Raw genomic sequence first — 21818 nt, 5'->3', positions numbered from 1 at the left:
AAGAATAATGGGACAGGAAAGAATAGGTGGGGTGGGGGAAGGGAGGGAGACATAATGAAGAGAATGTGGGGAAGTTCACCAGAAAGCCTTTGAAAAGGCCACATGGAAACCTACTACCATAGAAGCTTCCTGAAGTAATACATACACATACACACACATATACATTTATAAAACGTGTCTAAGTGGAGATCCCTTATAATGAGAGACAACACCTCTGCTAGATACCATGCCAGCAAATGAAATCCATGGTACCAAGAAAGAGTTGTCCCTATGTGAGTTACCGGCCAGTCGGGTCCCATAAACTACAAACTACCAGCTTAGTGCTAGTGCTCTTGGTTACCCTCCGTAAGCTGACCTTAAGGACCTACTGCTGAAAATACTACATACTTGAGTCATCAAATGTGGAGAAAACAAGCTGGTACTCTCCCCCCCCCCCCCCCATGCCTTATTCCTTTGGCTAGGTTTCATAGCGATGGAAAGTCCCATTGTCAACACCAAAAGAGGGAAGTAACCATTAATCTCACCCAGGTGTGAATGGTGCGAACTACAATGATGACTGGCTTGGCAAGACTTGCCCACTGGGGCAATAGTAGCTCAAATGCCATAGAAGTTACTAGACACTTCCTGATTTGACTTAGAGCCTTCTCCACAAGCCAGAACCCAAGATAGGACGAGACAGAACCTGGCATTGCTGTCCGCTACAGAGGAGCGGCGACTACTTTTTTTTTTTTTTTTTTAATCTATGAACATTCTTTTAGAATCAAATGGCTTACCACTCTACCCATTGCCCTAGTTGGGGTTCTATTGCTGTGAAGAGATACCGTGACCATGGCAACCCTTATAAAGAAAAGCATTTAATTGTGGGTTGTTTACAGTTTCAGAGGTTCAGCCCCTTGTTGTCATGCATGGCAGGCAGCACGGTGGCATACAGGCAGGCATGGTGCAAGAAAAGGAGAGGAGAGTTCTACATCCATATACACGAGCAGCAGAGAGAGAGGGCGAGACACTAGGCCTGGCTTGGGCTTCCGAGACTTCAGTGCTCACCATGAGTGACAGGGTTCCTCCAACAAGACCACGCCTCCTTCTAGTGCCAATCCCTAGTGGCCAAGCATTCAAATCTCTGAGCCTCTGGAGGCTATTCTTATTCAAGCCATCTCACCCATAGATGAGTGCATCTCTCCACCCTCACCAAAGAGTCCTCTTGCAATAGATGGCAAGTAACACACAGACACACAACTGGCCATTATGCAGAGATTAAGAACTCTACTCAACACTATATGAGATATCCGTATCAAACCTTCCTCTGAAGGTTCATGGATCATCATGGAAAAGGGCTTGGAAAAATTGCCTGAGCCAGAGATGGTAGGTGACTACACAAGGAAAGTGTTTTCTGGACACAACAGAACAATTGTCCATAGGAACTCACACGATCTGTGACCTGCACAAGCTCAAAGAGACAAAATCCCAGCAAGGAGAGGGGAGCTGAGCATGAAGTACATCCCTAGCTGAGGAGATATTTGTAGCTGCAGGAGGAGGGATGGTTTTGTTTAAGGGTGTGATAGATCATGGTAGGGTCAGCTGTACCTACCATGCACAGCTGGCTGGGTGATGGGAGGGACCCTTCACCTTTTGCAACTCAGAGCGGCCCAGGGTGGTATGTTGGAGCGTTGTTCCTTTTTTTTTTTTTTTTTTTTTTTGTAATGATTGCAGAGCCATACATGTTATTTTTCAAAGTGGAAAATTGTTATTGGATTATTTAAATAAAAATGATATCTATTCCACTTATATATGCTTCTTAAGTAATGTAACCACAAAAGAGGAATCCTACCACCCAGAAATCTACTTTATAAATTAAGGGTTGAATATGACCAAATACATAACAACCATGTGTGAAAATATCATAATGAAGCTCATGATTAATACAATTAATATATGCTGACACAAAATCATGTAGTAATAAGAGATAACATGTTTTTACTATAATTCTTTCATAGTAGGCATGTTCTCCAAGATCATATTTGCATTAATTTATGTTGGGTTAATATGGTACATTTATTTCCAGTGGTAATTTTTAGATGACTTTGAAAGTGTTCTTTCATGGCCACCTTCTCTACATCTTTAATATTTGATTTATGTAAGGATGGGGCAATGTGAGAATTTTTGCACCTAACTTACACTCAAGTAAATAAATTGTATTCTTTTATGGCTCTTCAATGGACCGGAACAGTGAATTATTTCCACAGTTTTTACAGTTTCTCCCTAGTGTGTCATCTCACACACTCTGGAAATTTGACAAATAAATTAAAGCATTTTCACACTATACATTAAAAGATTTCTTTCCTGAATTTTGCAGGGATTTAATGAATGGCTGTAATAGTTACTTTTCTCATTGGTGTGATGAGTACTTGACAAAAGAAACGTACAAGTTGAAGGGGTTTATTTTTGGCTCACAATCCATCACAAGATGCATCATGGTATGGAAGGCAGGTGGGCAAAAGCATGATACAGCTGGTCACCTTGCATCTGATTCAGAAAGCAAAAAGATGCATGCTTAAAGTCTGATGGCTTTCTCCCAATCCTTTGTACATGTCCAGATGCAGAAAGTTAGGAGTTCTAACCTCCTAAAGTCATGAGGCATTCACACCCTTGCAACAGACAAAGCAAGACCCAGATATTGAGTTTTTCCTATTTGTTTGTTTGTCTGATTTCCCATGCTGGAGATCAAATCCTGAGCCTTGCACCCATCTACTGCCAAGCTGAGCTCTAGCCTCTCAACTTGATGCTAGACCGTAACATGGAACCCTGGGTAAGGAAACACTGAAACCAGAGACTGTCTACACGCCATGCTCATAAAGAGTTTACCGTGTACATGGCAGACCCACAGCCTGTGTTCTCCATCCAGACTTGCCATGTACGGTAGTAGCTGGTACTAGCAAGCCAGTTTGGTTCCTGCCACATGAGGAGGTTAAACTGGTCAAGAACATCAGGAGCATACGGACCTGTGGTCGGAGAATGAGTCAAAGACGTGATGTGCTTACCTTGATGCAATCAAGGACAGAAAACGGAGAAATGCGTGGAATGGAAAATCTGTCACTTCCTCTCTATGGCTCCCTATGTTAGGTGACAGAACTAGTTTTAAGAGTTAACACTACATGGAAAGAAGAACTGACCCTTTCCTGTCGGTGGGAAATTGTCACCGGTTCCTCCAAAATGATCCACGAAAGAACAGAGTCTTAGCTGTTAGGGCTGTTGGAGAAAACAGACATGTATGTCCTTGTAGCACAAGGACAGAAGATAGAGCATTCCACCGGACAGCTGTAGAAAAAGGCTTAAGCCGCAAGATAAAGCAGAGGCCAAAGTTGGGTTCAACTGGATGAGGAAGACAAAGCAACTTGAACACAAATGGACCTATCTGAGTTTGCAGAACAGAAAACAACAACAACAAACATATCCAGACTAAAGGAAGCTGATAATGGGGTCTGGAAAGGACTCGGACTAAGAGAAGACTGGGAATCTGTCTCTCCAGGGAGCTCTCCCCTTCGGCCTCTTGAAAAGAGATGGCGGCATCCAGCAGCCTGCAGATTACTCATGTGCCTGGGGCTTCAGTAACTACTGGGATAAGGTTTATCATCTACTCACCCCAGTTGCCCCTCTCCACTGAGTCGTTTCAGAGAGTTAACTTCACCAGCCCAGCAGGCCATCGGTAGTCAAGTTGAACCAGGGAGTGTGGTATGCAGTTTTCCACGAGTACTCTCGCCCTCAGTGGACACTCACTAAAACGCTGCTTTATTACACAAAACACTTGATGTCGTTTTTTTGGTTTTTTTTGTTTTTGTCATTTGTTTCACTCAGCCCCTACGTGGGCCTTTGTCTTTATTATAGATAGAAGGAAACTAGAGTTGAAGTTGATTTCAGCTTCTTCCAAGCTAGATCAAGGCTCTTGCCTCATTCTCACTTCCTCCTGACCTTGAATGACAACATTGCTTGGCTCTTGAGAAGCAGCACTTCCTTTATGCCTGCATTTGTCATGTTAATTGGGGTACTTGCTTCCTAAGTGTGTGTGTGTGTGTGTGTGTGTGTGTGTGTGTGTGTGTGTGTGCGCGCGTCTGTGTGTCTGTGTGTGTGTGTCTGTGTGTCTGTGTGTGTCTGTGTGTGTGTGTCTGTGTCTCTGTGTGTGTGTTTGTGTGTATACATAGATATAGTCTCAAATTTCTGCTTTGTCAAATTTCTATTTGTTAATGCTCATTTAAGCTTTCAATATTTGTCTAAACATTCTTTAGAATCCATTGTAAAATACGAAGATTAGAAAAATGATTAGAAACCAAGGTGGAAAAATAATAAATACTTTTCATGGCATGCTGAAACTCTACTAGTGTCATATTGAGTAATCAGTGATTGTTGACAAAGTCAAGTTTATTGAAAAGTATTGGAGATCATGAAAAGCATCAAACTATTATTAGGGATCAATTTTGTCACGGAGACTAGACTTAATCCATAAGAATCTACATATAAAGGCCATGGTTTTCTACAAGTCATTTAATTCTCAAATTTTGGGTCCAAAATCAATTTACTTCAGATGAAGGATAATGAGAATATGGGTGAAGACCCAAAGATAGCTCAACCCTTTTAAACCAAATATCAACTTCTATTCTTAGCTTCCACCTAATCTGACAAAGAATATGTTTTTATTTATTCCCAAAAATATAGCTAAATATTCACATTTTTTTCCTGTCACCATGACCAAAGAAATGGACTTTGTTACAAGAGCTTTTAACATAAGGGACAGATTCATGATCTCTCTACAACAGATACAGATTGTACTCCCAGCTTTATTCAGAAACAACAGAAGGATAATATTGTGTTTTTACAGTGATTTTATCACAACTGGCTCATGTCACTTGTTCCCACTCCAGGGCAATGAAGTGACAAATCTACAGAATTCAAAGACCAACTCAAGAGGTGAAAAACCTTGGGTGTTTTTCTAGGTATATAGGCCACATATCATGTGATAAAGATGGAGCTTTTACAAGTAAGACCAAGAGGTGAACCTACAAATTTGTTTCCCCTTGAAGCAAATATCAGTGAGAGGAAAAGGAAAAAGCAGAAACAATAGCTCATATTAACATCCAAAATTGCCTTTGATGCTTAAAGGACTCCAAAGGGAAGAGTTGAAGGAAAATAGAAGAAGTGGGTTTCTTGGAGACCAGAGGCTGCATGAATCAATTCTCCAGTCAAGAAATCCTCAAAATGCAATGGGTCCACACATACTACTTAAGTCTTTCAAGGTTCACACACTCAGATTCAAAGTGTGGTTTCCACATGAATGCTGTACATGCAAAAAAAAAAGAAAGACATTCCACACATCTGTAAGGTTTATGGGCACTCAGTCCTCTTAGAGAGTTTTTGTTTCTTTGACTGTATCCCCCTGGGGTTGGTCCCGAGACTCTGTTTCTTATGCTCAGTATTGTGTGAGCTCACAGCCAGCCACACTCTTCCATTAGTCGGTGCCAGGTCATCAGAACTCTGAGGTCATCTACAAAGACAGTGTGTGGGAAAAGGTTAGCTTTCTTACCTTCGGCACACTAACAAGCCTTTCATGTACCCCCTGGGATAGCCAATCCCCAATGAAACTACAAGCCCAAGAGAAGAGCCCTGGGAGTCACACTTTAATTTCGGAGGAAAGGAAAAAGTTTCCTAAGAGCTGCTTTGACCTCTTTGTTTCTCAAAGTATAGATCAGAGGGTTGAGTGTAGGGCTGAGCATGGTGTACAGCACGCCAGCCAGTTTGCTCTTCTCTGCGTTGTAGCTGGAGACGGGGCTGATGTAGGCATAGAAGACAGCACTGTAGTACATGCACACCACAATGAGGTGGGACGAGCAGGTCGAGAAGGCTTTCCGCTTCCCTTCTGACGTCCGCATCTTTAGGATGCTGGAGATGATAAAGCCATACGACACGATGGTCATCAGGAAGTTCAATATGCCGTAAAAAGCATCAGCCAAGACGATCATGACACTGTTCACATAGGTCGAGCTACAGGAGAGAAGCAGCAGTGGGGGTACCTCACAGAAGAAATGTGTGATGACACTGGGGCCACAGAAATCCAAGCGCGTCATCAGTCCTGTGTGAACGGCTGTGTTGAAAGCACAGAGTGCCCACACTCCAGCAGCCAAGATGCTGCAGAACGCTTTGCTCATCATAGTGCCGTAATGCAGAGGGTGGCAGATGGCCGCGTAACGGTCGTAGGCCATGACCGTTAGGAGGAGCAACTCTGAGGATGCAGCCCATGTAAGGAAATAGAGCTGGGTCATGCAGCCACCGTAGGAGATGGAGTTCCGCTCCGACACCAGACCTTTCAGGGCCTTGGGCATAATGGAGGAGGTACAGATGATGTCCATAGTAGCCAAATTGAATAAGAAAAAGTACATGGGGGTGTGGAGTCCAGTGTTGCAGGTGATGGCCAAGATGATAAGGACATTACCTACGAGGGCCACAGAGTAGAGAGAGAGGAAACAGATAAATAAGAGCAGCTGGTACTGCGGGTGCTCAGAGAAGCCCTGAAGGATGAACTCTGTCACCAGTGTCTGGTTTCTCATTGTCAAGGATGTCAGAGACCATTAGATGATTATGGCCCCACACGTTTGCATAAGATTTCAGGGCTAAAAAAAAAAAAGAGGTGAGAGGTTTCTTAAGAAAGGTCGTCGCCATGTTTCCTGCATCCCTGACAACACGGCATGGATGAATGATGAGACACAGCGTTATTGGGTTGTACTAAGATGAACACTCCACTGCTACGTTAACAAAGAACATACCCAAACATAGGCTACATACACAGAAACCTGAGCGTCCAGTTCATAAAAATAAGTGCAAGTCACCAATTAAGCTCATTAATTCTCAGTTAAAGAAATGCAAATTAAATCAAAGATCCACTCTGTCATTCACGACTGAATCAACTTAGGAAGTTGATTGACTTAGTATTCACAGCAAACAAGGATTCCTCAAAAGGATACCACAAAAAAAAAAAAAAAAAAAAAAAAACAGCATATCTCAAACAACAAGGAGGGTGGGACTAGAGGAAAAAATGTCCGAAGTTGTCCTCTGGCCTGCACATGCGTTGGAAACAGGCACATGGGTCTCTGCATATACAAGTACGCCAGAACACATGAACACACACACGCATGCATACACACATACACACACACACACACACACACACACACGCATAAGTTCTCCATTTGAACTTTTGAAAATTTGAAATTTTTCTATTTGAAAATTTCCTTCCTGGAAAATTTTCTTAGGTAACTAATATTAAAAAAAAATAATCTGAGCAAAATAATTTAGGACTGGAAACTACAAAGCCTCCTACACTCTCTAAGTTGGGTGCATCATTATAGGTCAGTGTGGTAGTGGATACTTTGAAACTGGTGCACTCACGGCCTCTTATTGATACTTTTTAAATACAATGGAAATTGTAAAAAGAATTTGCACAGTCATTAGGAGTTAAAGCACAAAAATTAATAAAGAGGCATTGGTGTACGGACCTGGCAGCAAAACAACTTATGCACGATAGACCACAATTGGTTTTTGTGTCACTGCTTTTGCTAATGTGTTTTCTGAATTTTCTCTAGTGTAGCTTTTCTGAAAGGCAGGTGGATTGCATAAGCACATTTTAATAACTCAGGGTCCCCTACTGCTGACAGAGCGAATATCCCACACAGCACTTCTGGAAACTTCCTCCTCTATAGACTCTTCCTACCCGTCTTAACTCTCAAAGCCAAGGCCACAGCCACGGCCACAGCCACAGCCACAGCCACAGCCATAGCCAGCTCCCTGTAAATGCTCTGGGTCACATCTGGCTTTTTGGGACAGTCTCTATGACCTCCTCAGCCAGGAGGAGGTCATAAAAGTCCTTCTCAAAAGTCCAATGTGTCTGCTGCTCTCTCCAAACATCTCCTCCTTGAGGAGAAAGGGGCACTCTCTCTCTCTCTCTCTCTTTTATGACCCCTCAGGATTCTATATTCACCTGTCCTAAGGCCCAGTACAGGTGCTGTAGGCCTGGTTACAAAGCTGGTTCTCTAGCACTGGTCCAAGTCCCCATGTGCAATTTTGGCCCAAGTGCTATGCCTGAGACCCAACCATGTTTGTTATTTCAATGCTAAAGATCACCTAGCAAAAATAACGGTGACAGCAACCACAGTGCACACTATGGCTGGAGGGAAAAACCAGCACGTGTGACACCACATTGGCTCTCTCCTGCTTTTCAATTCCTTCACCACTAAAAGGGTAGGAGTACGTTCATTTTTTAACTAAGAATTCCATTTTTTTTGTTGTTGTTTTGTTTTGTTTGCCAAACTTCCAGAATGCATTTGCCACTAAAATATTAAAGGCTTATACAAAATGTCTAAGTGTCAGCTACAGTTTAGGTCATGCCACTCTCCTGTAAGATGACAAGTGTCCTTTGAGCAGAGGGGTGTGGCACTGCAATGAGGTACAGCAACAAGCTGACCTAGGCTGAAGCCTGTGCTGGGGGACCCGCTGGGTCTTCACCTCAGTGTCTTCCTGGGTCTGAGGCTCAAGGAACTTCAATAATGTGAGTGAATGGAACAAGCACAGTATGTTTCTTTCACCGATTCCATTTTTGTTTGAGAGCAAAAAAATGAATAGTATTTTTCCCTTAATTTATGATTTGTATCAAGAGAAATAAACGTGACATTCTGTGTTCCTTACCGTGGCCCAGAGGGTGAGCAAGGGAGACAGAAAAGCTGAGGCTGAGGAGCTGAGTCAGGATGAAAGAGGAGCAGTGCCATGGTTTCGATGGTCTAGTGCAAGGCGTCTGCGCGCTCCTCTGGAATTTCACGCACTGACTTCCCCAGCCATCGTGTTCCCGCCATGACACTCACTATAGACCAACAGGAGTGTGTTTGCCGCCGCTATACCAGGAGGAGACAAGCGCCTCGGTTCCCTACACTCACAGAGCAGCAGAGCGCTTCATCGGTTCCACATGTTGCTGCTGAGCACCAAGAAAACCAAGCACACAGGAAAGGCTGAACCCGATTCTTTTTCCTCGGGTCCAGAGCGAGGGTAGCACAAACTAAACACACCTCCGATCTTGACAGGGGTAGAGTCGGTTCAACAAGCCTCTTCAGACTAAAGGAGGAGCACGTTCCCCTGCAGAACACTACTTGGCGCGATGGTTTTTCAGGCAAGGTGGGCAGTCTTCCCCGTGCAGCTAGCCAACAGGGAAGCAAGGAATCGGGACGCCAAGAGGCCCACGAGAATGACCATGAGGACGATCTCACCGGTCTCCTGAAAGGCACAATGCTGCGGACTCTCCTGGGATTCTAGGCTGTCAGCTTCAGTTCTCATGAAGCCTCGAAATTACCGCGAAGGATGTAAATGAAAAGGCAAGCTGCCAGGTACCAGGCACCCGGCTTAAGCTCCTGCTGCGGTCAGCCATCACAGTGACCACACCCAGGGTTATCTAACCCACCCGCCCAGTCCTCTAGCGCCTAAGTCCTCCTAGAAAACAACCACGCACTGTGGGTCTCATCACCTCAGAAACACAGCTCACTCAAAATCCTTCAGTGCAGTAAAAAATAAAATTTTCGTTTTATTTTTCCTGACAGCGGGTTGAATTTTACACGTAGGCACACAACTTATTTTTTTAGCGAATTTTTATTTTAGCTCCAGTCCGTGGTTCCTAATGTCATAAATAAAATATCGCTGTCTTATGGCAGTTAAGGATGGAGAATTTACCAATGCTCGTTTTTAAATCTCTAGGGGCTCCTGGTTTTCAGAGACACTATATAACATTTCCAATGTACTTATATATGAAGATGCATCATCCACTCTAAACGTATTTCAAGAATAGAAAACTGAAAATCAGAACATGCATCAAGTATTCAGCTTTAAATTAAAATGGCTTTGTCCAGTCTGTCTCTTAAAGTCTCTCTGTATGACCTGCCCTAATTGTCATGGACCTTTAGTATTCAGTCCCAAGCTTTTGGACTCCAGTCCAGAATTCTTTGTTGTGCGACATCAACCTACACGGAGCCCAGCAAATGTTAAAGCAGGGCCAAGAAAAGGAACCCCCCATCAACAACTGGAGTGGGTCTTTTCGTGGCTGTGACATAGCATACAAACCTAAAATTCTTAGCCACATCTAGGATCTTATTTGCATCACTGTCTCATTCATGGATCAAACCATAATAATACCTAGGGAGAAATATTTCCATGTTACTGCGTTGTGTAACTAAACATGTCTAGATAAATAAACAAAGGCTGGTTTATGCCATTTGTTAATATTAAGCAGGCAGGGTTACAAGTCAAACTTTCCCCTGCTGTTTCATGTCACCCCCCCCCCCATGGGACAAATGTTCCTTGAAATACTCATAATTACCTTTATAACTCCACTCTCGTGCGGCCGGTGCAGTGCGTGTACGGCCTTCTCTCTGTCAGACACAGATGAAGGAGGGACCATAGTGAGAATGAGCCTGTACAGACAGGTGAGGGAGGCTCTTTGTCCCGCTATTTAAGTTCATGATGCAAGAAACTTAGGCTCATCTTTAGTAGAATTTGTCCCTGTCCATGGCAGACACCTGGGAGGGATGTTCACAGCCTTTCCTTTAAATGGACCCAGAAGGAGCAATTAAATTAAATCCCTCTTTGCTGGGGATTTGGCTGTCGTTGGTGGACACAGATATGTTGTTCTGGGCTTCAAGCCAAATGTGTGGAAGAGAGTGTAAGGCCCAGTGGGAGACGGCCAGACATCGCCACTGTCCCAGTTCAGAGAACTGGGGTCAGGGAGGACCCAAGCTCAGTTCTCAGAGTAATACATTCACACCTGGAGATGTGATGCTTTGTTTTCTCAACCTGAACCTACTTGCTCAGTATAATAATGGGCAGTTGCATCCATTTTCCTGAAAAGTGAAAAATTTCATTCTTATGACTGAAAAAATTTATTGTCTATGTCACATTTTTTATCCATTTATCTGTTGATAGAAACCTAGACTTACTCAATAACTTAGCTATTGTGATTGTGTAAATATTTGTGTGGCACACTGACTTATAGTCCTTCAACAATATATACAGGCATGTTATGAATGGTTCACATGATGGAGTGTTTTAAGGAATTTCCACACTAATTTCCATAGTCTTTGAGCCAATATGTATCCCCACCAACAATGCATGTGGGGCTCCTTTCCCTGTGTCTTCTCCTGTACTTGTTGCTATTGATGCTCTTAATGGTGGCCATTCTGACAATGAGACTGAAGATCAATGTAGTCTTAATTTGCATTTCTATCATGACTAAGAAAATCTAGTATTTTTTCATGTTTATTGGTCCCTTGTATGTATTTATGTATGTATGTATGTATGTATGTATGTATGTATGTATGTATGTATCTTTTTAGAACTTATTGTTCATCAGATCCATTTATTTATTGAGTTGTTTGGTTTAGTAGTATTTAGTATTTTGAGTCTTCTATATTTCCTAGATACTAATTTTCTGTCCAAGATACAGTTAAGAAAATATTTTCTTTCATTGCATAGGCCATCTCTTCTTATTGTTTCCTTTGCCATGTAGTCATTGTTGTTTGTTTGTTTCTAATTTCATGGAAGCCCTATTTGTCAATTCTTGGCTGTATTTCCTGAGCTATATTGGTCTCCTTTTCCAAAATTCCTTGCCTATGCCTGTGTATTCAATTCCGCTAATAGCTTCAGAACTTTAGGTACATCAAGGTGTTTTGCTGACATATGTAAATCTTATCGCCTCACAAAATATGCAGTTGTTTACAGTGAGAGCTTTGATAAAGGGATGGAGGGAAGTGTGTATGAAAGAAAACCGTAAAGGCAGTGGTCACAGTCACCAAGCAGGAGCAAAGCTGGGGCAATGTGGCACGTAGGTCACGTGGGTTCTACTGCATAGAGGTATGCCCTCCTCCTACCCCACCCCCTTTCTAGCTTCCTCACCTCTATAAGCATTCCAGATTAAATACACGGACACAAAAATCCAAGGCATTAAGATAACTGATACATCTTCAATTATTTTTGACCAGGGTGAGAGATGAGGATCTAGTTTCATAATTCTACATGTAGATATCCAGTTTCCAAGCATCATTTATTGAAAAGTCTTGACACCTTAACAAAATATATCAGATGGGTGTAGCTGTGTGGTTTCATTTCTGGTTCCTCTCAAATATTCCATTGGTGTATATTTTTAGTTTTGTTCAAGCATTGTGTTGTGTTGCCACGGCTGTGTAATGTAACTTGAGGTCAGTGTGGTTCTTTTTTTCAGCATTACTTTGGCTGTTTAGACTTTCATGCTTCCATATGAATTATGGATTTATTTTCTCCATTCCTCTGAAGAATGACATTGGGATTTTGATGGAGATTTCACTGAATGTATTGATCACTAGTGGTAATTCAACCATTTCGTTGTCCTAATTTATAGATGCATGCCATGAAAGGGCTTCTGGTGTCTTCTTTTTTTCCCCCTTCAGTCTTTTAAACTTTTGTTGCAGAAGCTGTTCTTGATAAATAACTAACACTAATTAAAAAAGAAAATGTGGTACATACATAGTTATGAAATTTGTAAGAAATGGATGGAACTGGAAAAATATATTTAGTGAGACAGCAAAGATAGAGAAAGCAAAATCCACATGTTCTATCTCACATGTAGATCATAGTTTCATATTTTTAGATGTATTTGTCAAAAGTGAATGTCTGTAGAGACACTGAAGTATCAGAGAGGCCACAGCTTTAGGTGGGGATGGTATAACATGTGTGCTCTGAAAACAAATGCAGCAAACGATAGCAGTTTAAACAGGAAACCGAGTGAGGGATGGAGAGACAATGGGGTGCAGAAAGGTTAACTAAAATTAAGGATGCTTGAATAAGTCACATGGAATTCCATTACATTATAAACTAATTAAAAACATAGTTTAAAGCATACATTGAATATAGGTACCATGCATTGTGGATAGTGCCAACCCCACAAGCCATGGAATATCAGGCAAAATCCCAGGGCCAGGTATGGAACACCTCTCCAGGAGTTGTTAGCCAGGAAAGACCCAAAAGTCCTAAAACCTATACAAATTATGGCTGCTGCCATTTTTTGACCACGAATTTTGTAGTGGCCCTATTGCTGAAGACAGCACATACCATGGTTGACGAATACAGTGAAACTGCAGGAAGTGAGCGGAAAATGAATAATCTTTGATGCACACTTGTTCACTTTGGAAGCACTTCACTGATGATTTTTGCATCTGTGTTTATCAGACATAGTAGCCTGTAGTTTTCTTTTTTGTTCTGTATTTACCAAGTTTGGTTATTCAAGTTATATTAGTTTTGTAGGAGTTTGAGGGTGCTCCTTTTATGTCTGAATAATTTAGGAAGATTGGCTATAGGTCTTTGAAAGTCTAGTAAAATTCTTCTCTGGATCCATCTGGGTCCAGCTGTTCCTAGTCAGGTTTTTATTACTGTTTCAATATCTTCATTTGTTGTGAGTCTTTTTAGGTTTTTTCTCTCTCTTCTTGGTTTGTTTTTTGTGGTCTGGCTGAATACAAAAAGCCACCCATTTAAAAAAAACAAACAAACAAACCAATTTCTAACTTAATAGAGTGCCGATATTAAAAGCTTCCCTTCCACATTCTTGGTTTCTTTGGTGTCTGTTTGTCATGTGTATGTAGGAAGCTCACTGATGCTTTTGTGAGTTAATTTTCTTCTGGGTACTTTGCTGACAGTGTTTATCTGCTCTTGGAGTGTTTCCTGGTGGGATTTTTAGGGTCACTTATGTATACTATCACATCATCTGCAAATAAAGATACCTTGACTTCTTCATTTCCAATTTGCATCTCTTTCATCTCCTTCCGTTGTCTTAAGGCTCTAAAACTTCACATACCATATTGAATAGATAAGGAGAGAATAGACAACTTTTCTTCTTCTGAGTTTAGTGGAATTCCTTTGAGCTTCTCTCCATTTAAGTTAATTATGGCTACGGGCGTGCTGTAAACTGTCTTTATTATGTTGAGATATGTCTCCCTTGTGTCCCTAATCTCTGCAGGTCTTTTATCATGAAAGGCAGTTGGGTTTTGTAAAAGACCTTTCTGTATCTAATGAGATGATCATGTGGTTTTTGTCTTTCTTTTTGTTTATATGGTATATTATATTTATTAATTTTCATATATCGAACTATCCCTGCATCTCTGGGATAAAGTATACTTGATCATGGTAGTTGGTATTTTTGATGTATTCTTGGGTTCGGTTTGCTAGCAGTATTTTGCTGAATATTTTTGCACCTATGTTCATAAGGGGAACTGTCTGTAGTTCTCTTTCTTTGTTGGGTCTTTATATGGTTTGGTACCAGAGTATTCATTATCCATTCATTTGTAGTAGTTATCTAAGTTGATTTCACTTCTCAGATATTGTCAAAAAAAAAAAAAAACAACAACAACAATGAACGTGGATGTGCAAGAGTCTCTGTGGTAGGATACAAAGCCTTTAAGTGTATGAACAGGAGTGTTACAGCTGACTCATGTGGCAGCTCTACTTTTAGGTGTTTTACAGAATCTCTACACTGATTTCTGAAGTGACAATACTAGTTTATACTCTCACTAACACTGTAAAGAGTTGACTTTTATCAACATCTCAGTATCTGTTACTCTTAAAGACTTATATTTGACTTGGTTCGGACTTAGAAGTACAAGCTCTCAGCAAGGACAGCTTTGGCAAATTGTTCCTGGAACTTTTCTTTGTTGTTTGTTTGTTTGTTTCATTCTCTTGGCCCAAAGTTTAGCACATTGTGCAGCTGCCTCCTCCTTTTTCTTAGTGTGTTCCTTCAGCACAATAACATCAGCATTTGTGTTTCAGGACACATGGATTAACAAGGCAATGAATCTTAGGTGCTTTGGTCCTGGGCTTCTTATCTTCCTTTTTTACAACCTTCTGATGACATATTAACAGACGTCATCTTCTTTAGAGAGTTAAAAAGCCTTCTGAGTCTGTTAACTCTTTGTGGCCCTGAACACTGAGGCACATCAGTATCTGCCAGTCCTGAAATATTCTTCTTTTTTAAAAAAAATTACAACCAAGTTGAGAACAGAGTACCATCCACAGTGCCTCTGCAATCTGACTTGTGGTTCCTCCCTCCAGTTCTCTTTCATGTATAACAAGAATTGCTCTTACTCAACAGCAAGCACACTCTGCCAAGAGACTTTTTTCTCCAATATATATATTTATCATCCTTTAAAAAAAAAAAAGTAACTGTAATTGTGCTGTGAGAAGTGCTAATAGTGCAATAGTGACATAACTGTTATAGGGGCAAACCTGATGTTTGATCTGTCGAAGCGAGTTCATACCTGGTACTGTGAACCTGGTCATAGGCCCATGGCTGGGTGTCACAAGTTATTTTTATAAAACCTGTGTTTGTTTCTCTTAGTTTAGTCTCTTAACCCAGCTACCACGCAAATAATTGAGACTCTTTTATATTTGTTTATAAAGCTTTCCAACACAATCTTGAGCAGTTTAAATCTGTTCTTAATCCTCTATGTTATCCTGACTCCATCTTTGCCGAAAAATCCCAAGCTACTTGCCTTTTAGTTCTTTCTTTGCTTCAGATGAATCTTCATCTCTCCTGTACCTCTGCTTGTGGCTGAATCTACTCACGGAATCCCCCTACTTCTTCTAACTCCTCCTCCTCTACCTGGCAGGAAGTCCAGCCCTATTCTCTCCCCTGATCAGTGATTGGCTGTAAGCTGCTTTATTGGTATACAAAGTGACAATTGAGGAACAGAGTTTATACAACATTGAGACAGGAGATTCTCAGAATAAGGCTTGCAACCAGGTACAGGGGAATATAAAAATCAGCATTTGAAATACACAATAACCTTATGCCTACATCTCCCCCTTTTAGTCTAATAAAAAGACTCTCTTACAATTTATAATAACTGTGAGACTACAGCCATCTAGTATTCAACCTCATCAGAGACTTAAGAAGGAATAAACATTACCTAAATATGTAGGAAGTGCAGGCAAGTAGCTTTCAAAAGTATAGAAATGACAGAGATATTTGGCTGCCTGGACAGTTACCCAAAATTTCTCCACAACATTAGAGCATCATCTTCAGCCTTCTTGCTCAGAATAGTTGACAGATTTTTCTGTGAAACAGGAATTATAAACAACTTGCCTACCTTGTCCTTGCAAAACTCGGCAGTCAACTCTCCTGCAACCAGCTTGTCCTGTTTTGGACAATATTCTGTCTGTAATTGATGCAAGAGCACTTTTCACCCAGTGGCTATCCTGCCACATGTGAAGCCTTTGATGCTCTTTGAAATAGAACAGAGGTTCTGCCAGGAACAAACTTGTCTTGTTGTCAAAAAAAAAAAAAAAAAAAAAAAGCCTTAAGTTATTAGAATCCTTAAATGCCATATGCTATAGAACTCTGAGGTTTTTAAAAGCCATCTATCTATTTTGTCTGAATTATTTTGAGCTATCTTTTGTCTATCAATCTAGAAAACATATTTTTTGTAATTAGCTAAACTAGTATCTTGACCATGAGTTTGATTGTCTGATTGCTAATATGCATTTCTTAGTAATCTTTTTAAAATATTTATTTATTACATATACAGTCTTCTTGCCTACATGTACTACTGCACCTGTGGAGGCCAGGAAACAATAAAGGGCCACAAGAGATGGAGAAACACTTCTTAGGAGAGAGAGGATAGTAGAACAAAAATAAAAGAAGAAAGTGGTAGGTAAGTTTAAGGAAATTGAGCTTAACTAAGGAGGAGAGGGGGCAGAGGAGAGGAGGCCACAGGACAGGTTGAGGATAGATAATTAACACTAAGGATTATTGAAAAAGCCATACAGAACTTAATATTTTGTAAGCTCTCTAAGTAAATATACTTTACAGAAGAGCTAATACTCTGCCCAAAAGCCACAGGTTACCAAATAAAAGGCACAGTGTGTGGTATAGGCTGCCTTCCCTCAAGCTACTGGCTAGAGGAGTCCCAGAGACACCTTGGTTGTTGCTCGATTGCCCACCAGACTCATGGAAAGACCTTAATATGGAAGACACCACACACTTTGGTCACAGGACATGGAGAAACCAAGCTGGTGATGACAGGGAAATGTTCTCCTTGCTGGTTAGCCTTACTAGTACCAGAAGCTACTGTGTAGGTTGCTGGGAGAGAAAAGTCATCAGTAGTCTCCCCTAGCTGTGAACCCTGAGACTTGTCTGACAGTACATTCCCACAGATGAAGTAGTGTCACAAATGTTAGGGGAGTAACCAATAGCTTTCTGATCAGATCGAAGACCCAAATTCACTGGAGGAAACACATATCTAGAGCTGCAAATCTGATCAAGAACAGGTGGCTGGGAGCATAGACCCCCAGGAATAAAAACAATACTACTATTTTGTCCACTGGAAATAATATGAAACTGTCATATACTTAGATAAGTAGGTAGGTAGAAAGACAGACAGACAGATGGATGGACGGACGACGGACGGATGGATGGATGGATGAGCAAACAGACTAGAGCTTTCAGTCTTTAGTAGAGAAACTTCCTTATATAGTAGATATCAATTCACTTAGAAACTCACAACCAATCAAAGTTCAGAGAGTGTCTATGGAATGCTCAGCCATATATAGGACAACCATATCATGACTCCTTTGCTCCAAGTCTCAGGAAATGTCATGAAGTAGAATGCAGGAAGGTTGTGACAACCAAAGGTCACTGAAGAGACCAGGAGAAAACAGTGTCTTTGGGACACAACAGGACCAATGCACAAGACCCACACAAGATCAAGCCAGTCAGCATTCCAGCATGGAGCAGGCAGCCCAATGAGCTATTGTCAGTCTGGGGCAGGTACGGGAGGCTAGAGTCAGTTTACCTTAGGGATGTGGTCACTGGTGGGTCAACCATACTCCAGTGGATGACTTCACACCCATGTGTATGAACGCAGCACAAATTTGGACTCAGTAAGTTAAAAGATAAATGAAATAAAGAGCACATGAAGTTGCAAGGGAGAGGAGGTAGGGGTATATATGGGAGGACTTAAAGGGAAGAATGAGGGTGCGTGTGATTAAAAACACACTATGGCTGTATGAAATAATTTAAAACTATTTTTAAAGGTCATTCCCATAGATAACACTAAGCTCCTATGAGCTAAGGTACAAGGTTGATAGAGTAACATGATAGTTACTTCTTGTGGGGGTTTGAAGAGGTATGATTCCCCATAGACTCATGTGTGTGAATACTTGGCCCATAGGGTGCAGCACTGTTAGGAGGTGCAGCCTTGTTGGAGTAGGTGTGGCCTTGCTGGAGGAAGTGTGGCGCTGGAGGTGGGTTTTGAGGTTTCATATTTGCTCAAGATATGCCCAGCGTTTTCCTGGAAGACTATTTCTCATGTTCTCAGCCTTCCTTCGTTGCCTGTGGTTCTTTGTCTAAGGTTGAAGCCTCCTGAGCTCCTCCAGCCCACACCTCCCCCTCCCATGTTATGCCATCCTTGGTCAGCTCGAGTTTTGGGAGCTATGTTGGTGAGATTCTATGGGTCTAACATTCCTGGGAGACATGATCTCACAGCAACCTCCCTGTTCCTCCGGTTCTTACAATCCTTTTTGCCCCCTCTTCTGCAATAGTCCCTGAGCCTTGGCTGCAGGAGTGGTGCTGTTGATGACTCAGTTGGGTCTGACCTCTACAGCTCTGCATTTTGATTGGTTGTGGCCTTCTGTCTATTGTCTCTGTCTATGGCAGAGAGAAGGTCCCTTGGCGAGGAGTGAGGACTACACTTTCCTGGGGGTGTATGTTTAGAATGTGGTTAAGAATTAAGCTGACTTAGCAAAGTGACAGTTGTAGGTTCTTCTGCAAGAGCAATGACTTCATTAGCATCAGGTTAACTGGCTAGCTTTCCAGGGGTTGAGTGGGTCTTATACAGAACAGTGAGGGTAGATGGGGGAAGAAGGTAAAATAACCGTTAAGCTGTCTTAAGAAGTCACAAGGAACCATACTATTAACTATCTACCTAAAACTGCCTATTATCCCTGTCATCCATGGAAATCAGTTCTCCTAATAGATCCCATTCAGGTCATGGTGTGCCAATGCCTTTGAAGGGGGCTGTGAGACCCCAGGTCCTGCTATTCACTTTTTCTTCCTATGCATGAGGTTTTTGCTCTACCACATAATAACTGTGATGCACAGCTCACCATAGGCTAAAGCAGTGGAGTGAAATGATGATGGACTGGGACTTTCCTCTCTGTGAACTGATTAACTCTTGCATTTCGTTGCAGTAACTGGAAATCTAACACACCTGTTTCCCCATTGCATTTGCATTTGCATTTGAAAAGGACCTAACTGAATCTGGTGCACAGTGCTCAGCAGCGGGAAGACCATGAGAGCTCAGATAGCATCACATTCATCTGCAGGTACTTATTTGTCTCATATGGGTATATTTTCTTTTCAGTTTAAGTAACAGTTCATCAGATGTCAAGAGCAATTGCCATGAGCTTGTAACCACACACATGGTGCCACCTCGGAGACATCTGCACTTCATTTTCCTTCTCTGTAATTTGAGATTTATTTCCTGGGTTTTTGCAGTGAACAAATAGAGAGAGATGCAACTAAAATTTCTTATCACAGACTTCTTTTTTTTTTTTTTTAATTGTGATTTTCTTTTCTTCTTACCCATGTCTTACCACAAGAATTTGGACAAAGCAGCATTCTGCCTCTAATAGAAAACATACCAAAAACAAGGAAAACCACAAAGTGATGATAGGCAATGTGAGAATCACAAAAACAAAACAACAACAAAACAAAAAACACAAATGCACTATGAAGAGAAAGCCCAGTGCTTTTCCAATGAGAAGGCAGGTCTTAGAGGGAGGACCACTCTCAGCCTTGGACTGAGTGACTCCTCTTGTGTTTGCTCATCCAGGCTCCCTGGAGACACACTATGGACATAAGCTAACCTCAGGGCAGACATCACCAGGGGAATGAGACCTGTGGCTCCCTTCTGAAAGAGAGGAGCCAAGAGCAGCTCACACACACAAGTACAGTTGAATGTGTGCTTTAACGTCTTTGTGTTTGGTCTATAAGTTCCAAAAGGAAGAAAGTTCATTAAGTTTGTCTTCCTAAATAAGACCAAATGTTTGGACTCAGCCATCATGTCAACCTACCTGGGTCTTTGGAGACTGGAGGTCAAGGTACAGTGTTGTGGGGTGCCCCGCACATCTCTCACAGCACAGACTTGAGGGAGGAAGCAGTCTGCAAAAGGCTGGTACAATTTTGATAGGCAGGAGGCAGAGGGAGAATGGAGAATGCTGGTCCATAAGATGACTGTGCTCTGACCTCAGGCAGAAGGAACCATGGTAGCCATTTCCACGTTATCCTTCTCCCCAGGATGCTAACAGATTCACAGGGACATTTACATCCTTTGGATTTTCCTGGTTTGGCACAACTGGTGACTAGACAAGCAAGGAACTAGGATGAGCTGATCACATCCTTCTTCAGGGATGTCTGCTGAGATGGTGAGTCTCCTCTGTCTAGGGCAGGGGGCGGGAAGAGCTGGTCTGGAAAAATGAAATGTAGTACACGTGTCTGCATTCTAGTGCTCTAATGGAATCCTAAGTGGTACTGTTGGAAGGGAGCGAAGTGGGTGTACATGTTTCCTCTAAAGTCTCAATACATAAGAGAGATTGTATTTACTTTGCTTTTTTGTTTACTGTTTAGAATTTTGTTCCCGGTGGTTCCCCGATGTTAACATGCCAAAAGAAACTGAGGCTGTAACTTTTATTTTAAATTTTCATACTTTGCTCATATGTACCCTCACTCAACTCTCTCCAGATCCTTCCCACCTCCCCATCCACGCAGCATCATGTCCCCCCCCCCCACTCAAAACCCAGAAAATAACAAAAATGCCCACAAACCCGAAACAAAACAAAAAGTACATGGAGTTTGTCTAGTATTGGCCAACTACTCCTGGCACTTGAGGCCTACCCCAGTGTGTGGGTGATACTCCATTGGAGAAAACTGGTTTCCCTTTTGGTCAAGTGTCATTTGCAAATACCTCCTTGCTTAGAGGTGGGACCCCCCATGTCCACTCCCCATTTCAGAGCCAGAATTCTTGTCTGTCTTGAACATGTGAAGGTCTTGTGTGTGCTGTCGCACTCTTTGTGGGCCCCTATGTGTATCAGTCCTGTTGTGTCTAGAAGATACTGTTTCCTTGTAGTCATCTTTCCACGTCCCATTCCATTTAGATCACTGAGTCTTGAGGGGAGGAGGTTGATAAAGTGTTACAGTATTTTGTATCTGTTTGGCCTACAAAGCAAATAACTGACACAGAGACTAAAACGTAATTTAAAGCTGCCAGCACTTCAGGCGGAGTCTGAACTGATTCTAATCTACTCTTAAACTAAACAAACTACTCTAAACCTTATAAAATACATATATTCCAAACACTTGCCACCATGACTCCTGGGCCGGTCTGCGTCCAGTTCCCACCGTCCTCCTCCAACCATCCAAAAAAAAACCTCTTTCTCCCTAACCATCAAACTTTTCTCCTCCTTTCCAGGAAGTCCCGCCTTCCACTTCCTGCCCTTCTGCCCAGCTGATTGGCTAAACAGCACTTTATTGATGGTTGATACATCCACTTAGCATTCCTCCACAATAAAGACATCCCATTTAGGATGGAGGTCTCCAAAGTCTCTCACTCTTGGGACATTGTGCAGTTATGAGTCTCTATGCTAATTCCCATCTACTGCAAGAAGAAACTTCTTTTATGAGGATTGAAAGATGCATTGATCTTTGGGTAGGAGTCATTTTATTA

General features: G+C 41.8%; 1 protein-coding gene across 1 annotated transcript; it reads right to left on the bottom strand.

The window, feature by feature from the left end:
• Nucleotides 1-5666: 5666 nt before the first annotated feature.
• LOC127197337 (olfactory receptor 13A1) lies at nt 5667-6614 on the bottom strand. The gene has a single exon (XM_051155165.1). It carries the CDS (start codon nt 6591-6593, stop codon nt 5667-5669), a length of 927 nt encoding a protein of 308 aa, XP_051011122.1. The 5' UTR covers nt 6594-6614.
• Nucleotides 6615-21818: the final 15204 nt, after the last annotated feature.

This window comes from Acomys russatus, chromosome 13 (genome assembly GCF_903995435.1).
Source record: "Acomys russatus chromosome 13, mAcoRus1.1, whole genome shotgun sequence".
Lineage (NCBI taxonomy): Eukaryota > Metazoa > Chordata > Mammalia > Rodentia > Muridae > Acomys > Acomys russatus.
The sequence above is the reverse complement of the archived record's forward strand: the minus strand, read 5'-3'. Positions and strand labels throughout refer to the sequence as shown.

Excerpts from the sequence above, each read along its gene's own strand:
- LOC127197337 (XM_051155165.1), bottom strand. The coding sequence starts at position 6,593 with ATGAGAAACCAGACACTGGTGACAGAGTTCATCCTTCAGGGCTTCTCT.